The sequence below is a fragment of the Mustela nigripes genome, chromosome 16, assembly GCF_022355385.1.
Source record: "Mustela nigripes isolate SB6536 chromosome 16, MUSNIG.SB6536, whole genome shotgun sequence".
NCBI lineage: Eukaryota > Metazoa > Chordata > Mammalia > Carnivora > Mustelidae > Mustela > Mustela nigripes.
In genome coordinates this window covers 17,062,369-17,075,403 of record NC_081572.1, presented here as the reverse complement: position 1 = coordinate 17,075,403, position 13,035 = coordinate 17,062,369, and the positions used below count along the sequence as shown (strand labels likewise).

At 57.9% G+C, this 13,035-nt stretch overlaps 1 protein-coding gene across 1 annotated transcript in view; it reads left to right on the top strand.

Annotated features, from left to right (window-relative positions):
• Positions 1-2,967: 2,967 nt before the first annotated feature.
• The window catches only part of WNT3 (Wnt family member 3), a 47,244-nt gene continuing 37,176 nt past the window's right edge, over positions 2,968-13,035 (top strand). Inside the window, exon 1 of the mRNA XM_059379496.1 lies at positions 2,968-3,191. Within this exon, the coding sequence (XP_059235479.1) occupies positions 3,112-3,191 (80 nt within the window). The 5' untranslated portion in view covers positions 2,968-3,111. The remainder of the gene's footprint in view (positions 3,192-13,035) is intronic.

Here is a 13,035-nt window from a genome sequence, read left to right as displayed (position 1 = left end):
TTCAGGGAGGAGGGCAGGGGGGAGCCACCTCAGCCACCCGGGCTGGTCTTGGAGCGAATTTAACCCTTTCTCCCATCGACTGCAATCCACCCTTGAGTTTCGGGGTGCCTGTTAGAGAGAGTGTTTCCGCTGGCGACACGTGGCGCGGGGGCGGCCTCCCCCTCCCGGGTAGGGACCATTTCTGTGTTCTACTGGCAGCACTGGGCCGGTGGGAGGAAGGAAATTAAGCTTGTGTTGAAGGAAGGACACCTGGCAGGGGAGGGGCAAGGGCTCAGGAATCCCCTCCTCTGGGGAGCTTTCAAGTGGGGGGAAATCCCCACGCCAGCTTCCATTCTCCCGGTCCCCCGTGCAGGCCACGAGTGGGTTCTCACACCTCCCTGCTGGGCCTCCCTCCTCCCTAACTTCCCCAGGCTGTGCCTCCAGCAAAAGTTCATGATTCTCTCCTCCCACCCGTTTCCCCGGCTTCTCTTCCCTTCCCTGCTTCAAGCTCCTGACCTGAGACTTGGGTGCTCCCAGGCTGCCTGGAGGAGGCATTGGATACGAGTGGCCCTTCAGAGAATGACCAGTCTTGCCTAGGCTGCCCAGGGCTCCTGGCTGGGCATGTCTCCGCCAACCCTCAGCCCACCCACAGCCCCCCCCCCCATCTTTTGCCGCCCAGGCATGGTACTTATGGTCCCTGAGGGCCCAGAAATGACCCCAAGAGGCCATCTAGCCCAGCTCCTGCCTCCCGGCCAGGCTGAATCCACCATCTCTTGGTGGCAAGGGAAGGGAGCCCTGCTCGGATCTCGGAATGACAGGTATGGGCTCCGGAGCCTCCGAAACTGCCAGGCAGAAGGTGAGATCCGGCAGGCTCCTCTGATCAGAAAACTACAAGAGAGTCCTTGCTGGGCAGGACAGAAAGGGAGTAAGACCTAGCAGGCCATGTGGGGTGTATGGAGGGCTTTCTACTCCTAGAACTGGGACCCAGGGCTCACAGTCAGTGATTATGGCAAACCCACCATGACCCTCTTTCCAGGTCAATCAGAAACAAGGCACCCCAGAATTAGCCCATCACACGGGCATCTCTAAAGGATCCCCATCTCTCTCTCTAGCCTCCGTCCCACTAGCCGGAGGTTCTGGGGCAGGTTGGGGCTTATTTTCCATCTTGGTCATCCTGCCCCTCTCAGCCTCCCTCCTTCCCCCTGCCCCTTCTCTCTCCTCCAGCTCCCCCTGCTAATCTCCCGCCCTCTTCTCTCAGTATCGCTGTCTCTCAGTTTCTCTCTCTCTTTCTCCTTTCTTCACTCTGTTTCTCCCTGTTCCCCCCTTCCCTCCTCTCTTTCATCTCTCCCCCCCACCCCACCCCACCCTACCCTTCCAGCCGAGCACCCGGCTAGGAACGCGGCAGGAGCCATGACAAGCCCAGGCGGCGCTCCCGACCCTTGGTGCCCCAGGGCCAGTTCCCCGAGCTCCCCGCGCCCGCAGCAGCCATGTGGGGAGAGGGCTCTCAGGATGGGCAGGGGCAGCAGGTTCGAGCTGTGGGCACCGGTGGCGCAGATCAAAGGCCCGGAATGTCTGGCCTCTGGCCTGGACTTCCTTGGGCGGTGCCCCCCACCTGGTGGAGAGATAGCCCACCACTCCAGGCCTCTGAGGGTCTTGGGGGCAGCTCCTTTGCTGCCCCTTCTGCCCCCATCCCCTGAGCAGTGGCCCTTGTCCCCCATCACTGGCCTTGCTTTCTTCACCCCAGGCCCAGGGCTGCTCCAAGGTCCCGAATGCCTCTGGGGCTGTGGGTGGCCCTAGAGAGGGGCTTGGGAAGCAGGTCGCCCAGGTGACAGAGGGCAAGTCCCCCAAGAGTGGCCTCTCTCTCAGCACCACTCAGGACTGAGACCTAATTCTTGGACGCTGGAGAGGGAGAGGACAGAAAGACCCCAGGAGCCTGTTATGGGACTTTTTTTCTATGGTGGGGGCTGGGGGCGTTGGATACATTTGACTTCCACACAGGCAAAGGACCGGTTATCACCGAACCCCAGGTGGAAGATCAGGCAGAGACTTGGGGGGAGGGTTCCCCGGGCAGGCAGAAATGTCTTCGGAGGACCCCCAGCTGCTCCCTGCTGGGGCTACTGCATTTCACTGGCCCCAAACGGTTCATCCCTGAGATCCAAATGGGACTGCGGGCGCTGCTTCTGACCGAGCTGGAGGCCGGGCCTGAACCCCTCGAGGAGGAGAAAGTGACCTGGCTCCGCGAGCAGGAAATGCAACTGGCCGCTGGTGTCAGTTGCAGGAAATGCAAAGGCAGCAGGAGGTCCCGATACCGATCTGATCCCTGACAAAAGACTCAAATGACACTCAGCTCCGTCCCCCGGCGCCGCCCGCAGCCAGACCTTCGAGCCTCCGCGGACCCTTCCGCGCGCCTCTCGGACACCCGGGAAGCGACCTCCCGCGGCCGGGGTCGGGTGGCCGGCAGGCTCGCCGGCCCCGAAGGCTGAAGGCTGGGAGGGGTTGTATTTCCCAACCCTCTCCGAGACCCTCGGATCCTGTCTTGCCCGAGCGAGGCTTCTGGAAACATCCGTGTGCTTTCTACTCTCGATTTCTCACGTGCCCAAGTCCAAAGGGGTCACGGTCCCCCGAGAGAAAAGGAGCCACCCATCAATGCCCACGCCAACCCGGCACCACGTGAACGCCCCCGTCAAAGCCCCAGCTTCTTCAACCTGGCTGGCGGGGGGCGGCGGGGGGTGGGGCGCCGCGGCGGTCCCGGGCCATCAGAGGGTCCAAAGTGCTGTCCCCCCCAACCCCAAGTTCCCACTGTGTCCGGGGCGCGGCTTTGCCCAAGTTTGCTGGGCGATGCCCTTCCCCGAGCCCGACTTGTGGGCCGGGCGGGAGGGGCGCGTGATTGACAGGCTGAACTACAGACTCATCTCTTACCTTAGGCCGCGGGCGCTGATTGGCTGCTCGCTGACATCCTCAAACCCGGCTGCTCCGCGCTGGGCTCGGGAGGGGGGCGGCTGCGGGTGGAGGTGCGCTTCTGACAAGCCCGAAAGTCATTTCCAATCTCAAGTGGACTTTGTTCCAACTATTGGGGGCGTCGCTCCCCCTCTTCATGGTCGCGGGCAAACTTCCTCCTCGGCGCCGCTTCTAATGGAGCCCCACCTGCTCGGGCTGCTCCTCGGCCTCCTGCTCTGTGGCACCAGGGTCCTCGCCGGCTACCCAATTTGGTGGTAAGACTCGCCTCTTGTCTGCCCGCGGCCCGATTTCTCCGCCGAGTCCCGGGGAGGTGGGGGGCGCCGGTCGGGGTGGGCTGCGGCTCCTTTCTCCTTGCCTCCCTCCAGCCCCCCACTCGCCCACCCCTCCTGGATTTTCTGCTGGTGTCGCCTTCAGAATCCAACTCCTGGCTTTTCTGATAATCACCATTTTCCCTGCTACTCGCTGCAGAGGCTGGAGGACTTTTCCCGGCTCCGATGGTCTCTGATTCCTAAATCCTCACCCTCCACCCGTCCTCATCTGGGGGCCCCCCGAAGACCCTCCATTTGCTTGCAGTTGGGTTTCTGGAAATCCAGCGTTGTCCCTGGGGCCCAGCCACTCCTCTTCTCCATTTTGGGGTCTTCATGGGCAAAATCATCCTGTTCCTTCATTGCCACCCCCATCTCCGCCGGCGCCTCCATCAAGAAATTTCCCCCACAATAACCCCCTTTTGCCTTCATATTTCAGACCCCGATGGCTTCAGGGAACCCTGGGGCAGGGGAGCAGGCCGGGGGGGTGGATTTCATCAGATTCTCCCCACTCTGCTCCAGATTAATCTTGAGCCTCAGAAGTGAATATGGTATTTGCTGATCCGAGATGCCATTGAATTCGGATTTTATTCATTTCTTGTTTGTCCATCCTGGCAAAAGGGGGGGGCTCTTTGAAAATGTAGTTGTCTGGGAGGGGGTGGGTTTGTTCTTTGACCAAAAACCCAATTCTCCATGTCAAATTCGTTCCTTTTGGAAAACCGAGGACCGAGGAGAAAGGGAGAGAGGCAAAGCAGAATTCTATCCCCGAGAAATGCGGATACAAAAGACATTTTTAGTAAATAAGGCTGGGAAATCAGGCGCGGTGTTTTGGGGGGGTGCGTCTATGGAGGGGGAGGCTGACCGAGGAATAAACAGCCCTTTGGGAGCCCCAGTTCCAGGGAGTCCCCTTGTTTTCCAAGCAGCCCCACCGCCCCCCAGCAGGTCCCAGAGGCCAGAGGGGAAAGAGACACTGAAACCAGTTCTCTAAATTATACCCCGCCTGTCCTCAGTCTCCAGCCCCCTGCATTCCGGAAAACTTTAATTAAAGAATCTTACCCTCCTGGACGGAGAGCCTCGGCCCGGGGGGTGGGGGGGTGGGAGGGTGGGAGGTGAAGAGGAAGAATTTGGGATCCGTGAGTAAGAAGAGGGCCTGTGGCCCCTGAGGTTTAAGTCAGAGGGGAAGGCCACCAGGGTGCGGTGCCCCCCTGCGCATCCCCCTCTCTCCGACCTGCCACCCCCTCTCCAGCCCCAGCTAGGGGGAGCAGAACCAGCATGATTCCGGGGCCACACCCTGAGTCTGCCTCCAATTGCTGGGGTGGGGGGCCCAGGATGGGGGCAGGAGCAGGGCATGACCAAGGGTCTGTGTGTAGAGGGTTCTGAGAGTTGCTCCCAGGACACACACCCGAGGGAAAGTCTTTCTTCTGTCCAGCCCTTCCTTCCCGCGGCTTTGGGCTGGCCTGGGGCCTCCTGTACATAAAGAAGTCTGAGGGGTGGCGGGGGCAGCCAGGGATTCCAGGTCGGGGGCTCTGCCTGTTGGGGGAAGACTGCTGCCTAAACCCATCCCGCCTTTGCAACCCTTTCTGACCCTCTTTGCATCCCTGGGCCAAGGCCATGCTGTTCTTTGCCTTCATGGGGACTGGTGGGGGGAGGGTATGGGAGAGAAGGCTTGGAGCCCCAGGGGCTGCAGGGGTGAGGCAGGAGTAGGGGTGAGGAAGAGGCCGGTTCCCCTACCCTATTTACTGGAGGAGGGCACTTCCTGGGGCAGTGCCTGTGAGGAAGGGTTGTGGGGAGGGGGCAGTCTGGTGTGCAGTCGTGTGTTGGGGAACACCTAGATAGCAAGATGTTGGAAAAACCTGGAAAGCCAGAACATCTTCCCTAACATAATGCTGGACACATGGCTTGTTTGGGGGCTGGTGTTGGGGGGGGGGTGCAGGGGGAGGCCAGGATGCTGCTTTGTCTGAGCAGAGGAGAGGGATGTGTGTGTGTGTGTGTGTGTGTGTGTGTGTGTGTGTGTGTGTGTATTCTAGGGCTATGATCATAAGAGGTGTCAACCAAATACGAGTGTGTCTCTGTGTGGAGGAGTCCATGCCCACACCTGGACCACCATGGATGTGAACTCAAGTGAGAGGGGGATCCGTGGCCGTGAAAGAGTGTGCTGCACCTCTATACACAAGTGGCTGATTCTAGAATGTGTGGGTGTGTGTGAGTGAGAGAGAGAGAGAGAGAGAGGAAGCCTAGAAGTGTCTATGCCCACATAAAGGTCAGCCCTTGTGTCTGCTTGTGACACTAGGCATGACTGTGTTCATGACTGGGCATGTGAGCGCTGTGTGTGTGTGTGTGTGCATACGCGTGTGTACGTGCATGTGCGCGCATGCCTTCACGACAGTGTCAGGGGAAAGCCCCACAGCTGTCTTTGTGCATGGGTATCAGTGCTCCTGGCCATGACCTGATTGTGCTTGGAAGGAGGAGTGGGAGGCTGTGTCTGGGTCTGCCTGGGACCCTGTCCTCAAGTCCCCGTGGCTGGCAGGGCCCTGGCCTCATGGATATGTTTGCAGACCCATGAGTTACGGGTGTGAGTGACCTCCTGAGCTTGGGTGCTTGGTGGGCAGCTGTGGTCCTGGAGGGGCAGTCCAGCAGGAGACAAAGGTCTAACCAAGAAGCTGTGAGGGGCCCTGCTGACCAAGGATCCCGGACTGGGCAGTGTCTATGCAGGGTACAGAGCCCTTCTTGGCATGAGCTTATCCTGTCTGTCTGAGGACGGTGGTCACAGCCCTCCCCTCTTTGGCTGTTTGTCTTTGGGCTTGGAACTGGCATGGAGGGGAAGTCACCTTCTTAGAGCTGGGACCGGGCCTGGGACAGGGAAGGCAGAGTGGACAGGCCTCAGATTCCTGTTCTCGCTCTGCCTCCAGGGCAGTCCGTCAGATTCCAGATCTTTCAGCGTCTGAGCCCAGCAGAGGCTGCCCTCTTAAGCCCACCCAGCTCATACATTCCCCAGGAGGGGTTTACAGGAGAAACGGTTTAGCTGGGATGTCTGTCCCTGCCACCCCTCAAGAAAGGCCCCTGGAACCCCCAGGGGCCTGTGCTGCTCGCGCCCCAGCCCCAAGAGAAGGCATACCAGAAAGCAGAGCCATCAGGATGTCAGAGAGAGGCTCGTGGAAGGAAGAGATGTGCTCCAGGCCTTCCCAGCCAGGTAGGGGTAGAGCAGGGACAGGAAGCGGTGACAGCAGCACTGATTTCTGTAATTCTTCTTGTCAGTCCCAGTTAGTGCCTGCTGGAGGAACTTGTCTTTCTTCTCCTTCTTGGGGGAAAAATGAACTCCCTTATTAGGGCCCATCCTAGGGCCTGCTACATTCCAGAGACAGAGGCCCTGATGGAAGGGGCCTCCGCTGGGGGTCGGGAGCCCACCCTGCCTCTGAGTGACCCACCCGCCTGGGGCGCTGTTTCCTCTCCTGCTCCAGCTTCACCAGCCCGTCCTGCCCCGCAGCTTGGGTGAAGGTGTTCTGCAGAAGTCAAGGGCAGTGAGCTGGGAAATAAGACACCTGAGTTCTCTTTCCACCATCCTGAGACCCATTCCTCCACTCCGACGGCTGTCCCAAGCCCTGCCTCAGTTTCCCTATCTGTCAGATGTCGTGCTGTTTCCCCCACCCGCTCCCACCTCCACCCGCCTTTCAGAGGCTTGTGAACATGTTCAGTCAAACCCCGTGGGGGTCAGTGGGCTGGGCCCAAGGAGGCACCTGGAGACTGCGGGGGAGGAAGGCCCCAGGCCAGGTGTTAACACTTGTAACAGGCAGGAATTACAGCTGGCTGGGGCTGGGGCTGGGGCTGGCGAGGAGCTGAGCTGGCTGGAGGCTGTTGATCCCACAGACAGACAGACAGACAGATGGGCAGATTGGATGGCCAGGCTTGAACCGGGTGGTCTCCCTTCCAGGGCAGGCCTTTCCCTGGGGGGATCTGGGGGGGTGGTGGTAGAAATTAATCCAGGTCTCTTGGAAGTGAGTTAACAACCCTCCTGCTCACCCCACCCCCACTGTGGGCGGGGCTTGCTGTCCAAGGGGAGGAAAATTGGTGGGGCATCTGTTTGTATTCTTAAGATGGGACCACATTTGGTTTAAAACAAAAACAAAAACAGGTCAAATGTTATAATAATACCAGGATCCTGGAGGTGAATTATGTTCTTGGAAGAACCTGCTTTAGCATAGGGGAAAAGGCAGAGAGGACCAGGCAGCAGTCAGGGAAAGTTCTCCCAGAATCTCTCAGAGCATTTTTTCAACAGCTCTGGGGCCAAGAGGTGAGCGATGGGTGGAGTCTGGGCTGGTGGAGTCTGAGCGTCACCCCCATCCCAGGGATCTTGAGGGTCCCGGGTCTGCGACAGCTGCCTGGTGAGAAGACCTTTTAGGGGTGGGGATGGGTCGAAGAGTCAGGAGCTGGACTGTGGTGCCAAGTTCTTTGGTGGACATGCTCCCTCTCTGCAGCTTTCCCAGTGACAAACCCAGCCAGTCACCACACTCTGGCCTCTCGGTGCATGCTCAGTAACTTATGAAGGTGGAGAAACTGAGGCACACATGGTTGGCGGGGCCCTAGATGGAAATCTCCAAAGAGTAGACTCAGCCAAGCCAGCGTCTCTAATCCGCCTCTCTACAGGATGGAATGTTAAAAAGACCTGAGTGGTACTTGGACAGATGAAGGATTAAGAAGACCGTGTGGGCCCCTGAGAAGGTGGTCTGGACACAAGATAGGGGAAGGGAGCTCTGAACTTAGGGTTTTCTCTAGACTTGGAATAGGTCAGGGCAGGAGAGGTGAGTTTTCTCAGAGGAGGATGGAGCTAACAGACTCTTCCACCGGGAGAGGGGAAAAAGGAAGACCTTCCTGGCCTGAGAATGTGGTGAGCCCAGGAGTGGAGGAGGACCTGGTCTTCTAGACTTTTCTACCCACCCTGCTGGGAGGCTTAGAATCCTTCTAAAGCCCACAGGGAGGGAAAGAAGTTCTCTACCTCTGTCCCTCCAAGGTTAGGGTCAAGGATGTTCCATGTGTACATTATGTTCTCATGAGTGCCAGGAAGTGGTTAGAGCAGAGTGGGGAGATGGGTCTGAGATCGGGGTTCACTGCTGGGTGACCTAGGATGAATTTCTTTTCTTCTCTCTGCTTCAAGTCCCTGCCTTCCTCTGGGTCTCCCTTTCCTTGACTCCCCTGAGGGATCCCTTCTGCGTCTTGGAGTTCCCCAGAGCTATGACAGGGACTGATATACAGTGCTGTGAAGGGGAGGCCCCAGTGTCCCTCTCCCCACTGCCTTCCCCATGCCCAACTCTCCCCCCACCCACCAACCCAACCCATTCAGCCATTCAGAGCCTGCCTCCGGCAGCCTAGCTCCTGATTTCTGCAGCCCAACCCGCGCTCAGTCCCAGAGCTGGCTGCACCCGTTACCACACTGCCCCCAAATCCAGCAGCCGGGCTCACACTCACATCTGGCTCTTTCACGTTCTACCTGGGTGGCCTAGGGCAAGTTAACCTCTCTGAGCCTCAGTTTCCACGTTTCTAAAATGAGGATAGTGATTGCTTCTGCCTCATAGGGTTGTAGAGAAGGTTCAATGAGCGAACGCATATAAAGCTCTTAGAACAATGCCTGGCTTACAGAAAGTACTAGGTGAATATTAGTCACTCACACCTCCCTTTTGCAAGCTATTTTGACCCCTTTAAGTCCTTGATCCAAACTTGCCTCTTCCAAGAAGCCCTCCTGGATTGGCCCCACCTGGCCCTGCTTTCTTATCTTCAGAATTCAGCTTGCCTCATTATCTTTGGCACTGGGGACCATGAGCCTGTAGCTTTCTTTTTCTTTTTTTTTATTCATTTATTTATTTATTTAGTACTTGCTATACCCAACACAGGGCTTGAACTCACAACCCTGAGATCAAGAGTCCAACGCATATTCTTCCTACCGAGCCAGCCAGGTGCCCTGACTGTAGCTTTATTTTATTTTATTTTAAGATTTTATTTATTTATTTGACAGAGATCACAAGCAGGCAGAGAGGCAGACGGGTTGGGGGTGGGAAGCAGGTTCCCTGCTGAGCAGAGAGCCCAATGCAGGGCTCGATCCCAGGACCCTGAGATCATGACCCAGGCCAAAGGCAGAGGCTTAACCCCCTGAGCCACGTAGGTGCCCCTGTAGCTTTATTCTTAACTTAATGGAGTTAGGCCAGGAGAACCTACCCTCAGCTCTTTGCTTGCCCAGGAAGGGTGGGGACTAAGGTACCGGAGCCTCCCCTTACCTTCCTCCCACTCCACAGTTTGCGGGGCTCTTGTGGCCACTGCCATTTCCAGCTGGGACCCGGAGCCTCCTGGGGCCGGGCCTGGGAGGGGTAGAGAAGCAGACGCAGAGGGGGAGTGGCCCCGGGGCCGCCGGGACCAGCCCGAGCACAGAAGTTGCTCCTCCAGGAGCCGAGAGATGATTCAGAAGGTGATTTATAGACGGAAGGCAGAAAGCTTGGCTCCTGGCAGAGGCCTGCTGGTTAATTACATTCTTGGAGGGGGAGGTATGAGTGGTGCGGCAGGAGGGATCGACTTTTACCCCTCTCCCCCTCCAGGCCTGTCCCCATGGCTGCCCACGCTCCAAGCAGGGTCCCTCTTTCTCCTGCTGCCAAAGAAGGAATTCCCTCTTCTCAATGAGAGACTAGGCCAGGGGAGCAGGAAGAGCTTCTGGGGCTGGAGGAGGTGGAGAAAAAGGGAAGAGATCAGAGTTCCATCTCCTGGAAGGACTCAGGGGAGTCTGGCGTACAGAGGGAGCGCGGGCACAGGCCGGTCTGGGAAAGAGGATCCGTTCCTTTCTTCCCTGCTTCTGGGCAGGTGAATCAATAACCCACCTGTGGGAAAAGGGTTTCTAGAATCTTCCTGAAGGTGCCAACTCCACACTTTCCCTCCAGTGCCCTATCCTACTGCTGCTTCGGGGTCCTTCCTTCAAGTATGTTCCTTTTATGTTCGGTTCCTCGGTGGACCACGGGCGGGCTGGGGACTAGGGACCAGGTACTGGGCTGGGAGGTTGAAACCTGGTTCTTCAGTGCCAGACAACCTGTGTCCTGTGGGCACAAGGGCTGTCTTAGATCCAGAGGGTTCTCCAGGGACAGGGGTAGGCTTGTATCGGAACTTTCCTAGCCTCACATTAAACTGTCTCCGAGTGTCCCACAGTTCACCTGCTAAAGCTACAAAGTCCCTTCGGCACCGTTGATAAGCAACCCCCGCTCGGTTCGGTTACTCGCTGTGAAGACATCTGGATCCCCAATGGGAACACTGCCCCATGGGACACCCTGACATCTCCCGTCTGCTGCTCGGTTCCCATGTAGTCTCATCACGGCTTTGAAACCCAAAACCCCGCCACTAGTTCTGGAGGCTAGAAAGGTGGGGGGGGGCGCGTAGAGGGGGAGGGCAGCCTCGGCCAACAGAGTGTATTTAGCTGCAGCTTGGCGTGCACAGCCGGGAGGGGTTGGCAGGGGTCAGGTTGGGGGCACTAGACAGCTCTCTGGTTCCCCCCGAGGCGGGCCTTCTCAAAATGGCCTCATTATGTGTGTGGAGTGAATTCCAGAAATGTCAGGCACACCCATACATCCACGGGAAGGATGGAGACGCAGAGGTGTGCTGGGAGACGAGAGGGGGCAGTGTGGGGTATCGGGAGGTTTCTGGCCGGTGAGTTAGGGGTCCCGAGTCCTGGCTCTGCCCCTAGTTGGGGTGTGACTTGAGACAAGTCCCTTCACTGTTCTGGACCGCAAGAAAAGGGGAGTCGGGCAAGCAGCTGGCCCTGGACTTCCATCTCCGAGATTTCAATCCCGGATTCTGGTCACCCAGGGATTTGGACCGGCTGTCTGGTAGAGGAGGGCAGGTCACGGAGAGCTGCCCTTGGGGCAGGGTGGGAAGTGCTGAGCACAAATCTTTGTCCTCAAACAGCTGTGCGGTCAGGGATGAGTCTCCCCACTTCCCAGGCCTCGGTTTTGTCATCTGCACCAGGGATGGTGGTAATAAGGCCGTCCTAGGCCCTGCCCACCCGCAGGGCTGTCTGGAGCTTCGGAAGCAGTCGTCCTGATAAGGCCCGTTGAGAAGTGTCGCGCTCTTTCCAGAGAAGTTGGCGTCATTGCTGGTCCTACCAGAAAAGACGAGTGAGAGCTGGCCCCTGGTCAGACAGTGCTGAACATGGACCCCGCAGGACCCGCTGGGCCCCTTAGCTGAAGGAGTTGGTATTTTCACCAGAGGAGGAAGGAATGGGATGTTGGGGCGTCATGCGGCTCCATGGGGAGCACCCAAGGGAGGGGCAGAGGCTGAGACCAAGTGGCCACAGGACATGTGCACGTCCTCGGCACACAACATGCGGCCTGGGAGCCCTCCCGAACTAATGTAGAGACCAGGGGCCTGACCAGCACTCATCCAGGCACAGAGCAGGATTTCTAAGGAGGGACACACAAGGGTGGCGTTGTGGTGGGAGGTGAGTTGGAGTGAGGGTCTAGAGATGGAAGGAGCTTTTCTGAGGCCTGCGGTCATTGCCTATACAAGGACTTGCAAACTGGCAGACCATTTACTCAAGCTAGGCTGGAAAACCAGGGAGGACTCTGTGTGTGTGTGTGTGTGTGTGTGTGTGTGTGTGTGTATGCGCGCATGCACACTCCCATGTGTTGGGGGCAGTAAGGAGAATGGGAGCACCAGGACCAAGCACCCAGTCTGCTGGGAGGGCCCTTGTGTGTAACCCGCCCCTGGGCACAGGGTCCCATTTATCGGCCAGAGCCAGCCGGACAGCGAGAAAAACCAGTCTCTCCTTGCAGGGACACTGGGAATGCAAATACGGATGGTGGCAGTGCCCAGCCAAGCTTCCTGCCTCCTGTCCAGCTCCTCCCCACTTATCTTCCTCACTGGGATTTCTGAGGGCCTCTCCCCTGCTCTGAAACCTCCCGTGACTCCCCACGTCTTGACTGGCACTGATGCTCCCTAGGATTTGGCCTTTACCCACCTGTTTAGTAGTACTTTCTTAAACCCCCAAGGACCTCCCAGTTCCTCTGTGCCTGTTCATGGAAGACCTCACCACCTTCCCCACACTCAACTGTTGAAATTCCACTTTGCCTTGAACCCAGATCCAAACTCTCTTCCTCTGGGAAGCCCACCTTGATTTCCAAACTCATGCCTCACTTCCTCTCCCCCTCAGGCAGACATGCCATACGTTCCCACTGCTTTCTGCCAAAGACTTCGGGAGTCTTCTTTTCCTCCTAGACTATAGATGCCCCCCAAGGGAGAACCAGAGTTTTAGTTCCTGTAACTCCTCTCTGCACCGCTCCCTCCCACCCCACCCCACCCCAGTGCCCAGCATAGAGCAGGGGCCAGTAAACAAACACACACCTCTGTGCTGTATGTAACACGCTTTGTAAAGGCACAGGGACAAAAGATGTTTCTAAGAGTGCCAGTTGCATGTGTGCATTGATGTGGGGTCGTGGGCAGACGGAATGGGCAGAATGGATACAACCTCCCTGCCCACCCCCCCAGCGTAACCTAAAGCTCCCAGCACATTGCTTCTGCTGACTTTGAAAGGAGGGGGACCTGGTTCCCTGGCCCAGCGGTCAGCCTGCCCTGCTTGGCTCGGGTCTGCTGGGCTCAGACCACAAGGCTGACAGCCCTGAACCGTGGAGGGCTCTCAGGAGGATGCGAGCCCAAGCCTGAGCAGGCTGCTGTCTGAGCCCTGTGCCTAGAGTCTTGGTTCCCCTGGGATTGGATTTTCCACCCCAGCTCCGTTTGCAAACCTTTCCCGTCTGTATTCTACCTGCTCACCAGC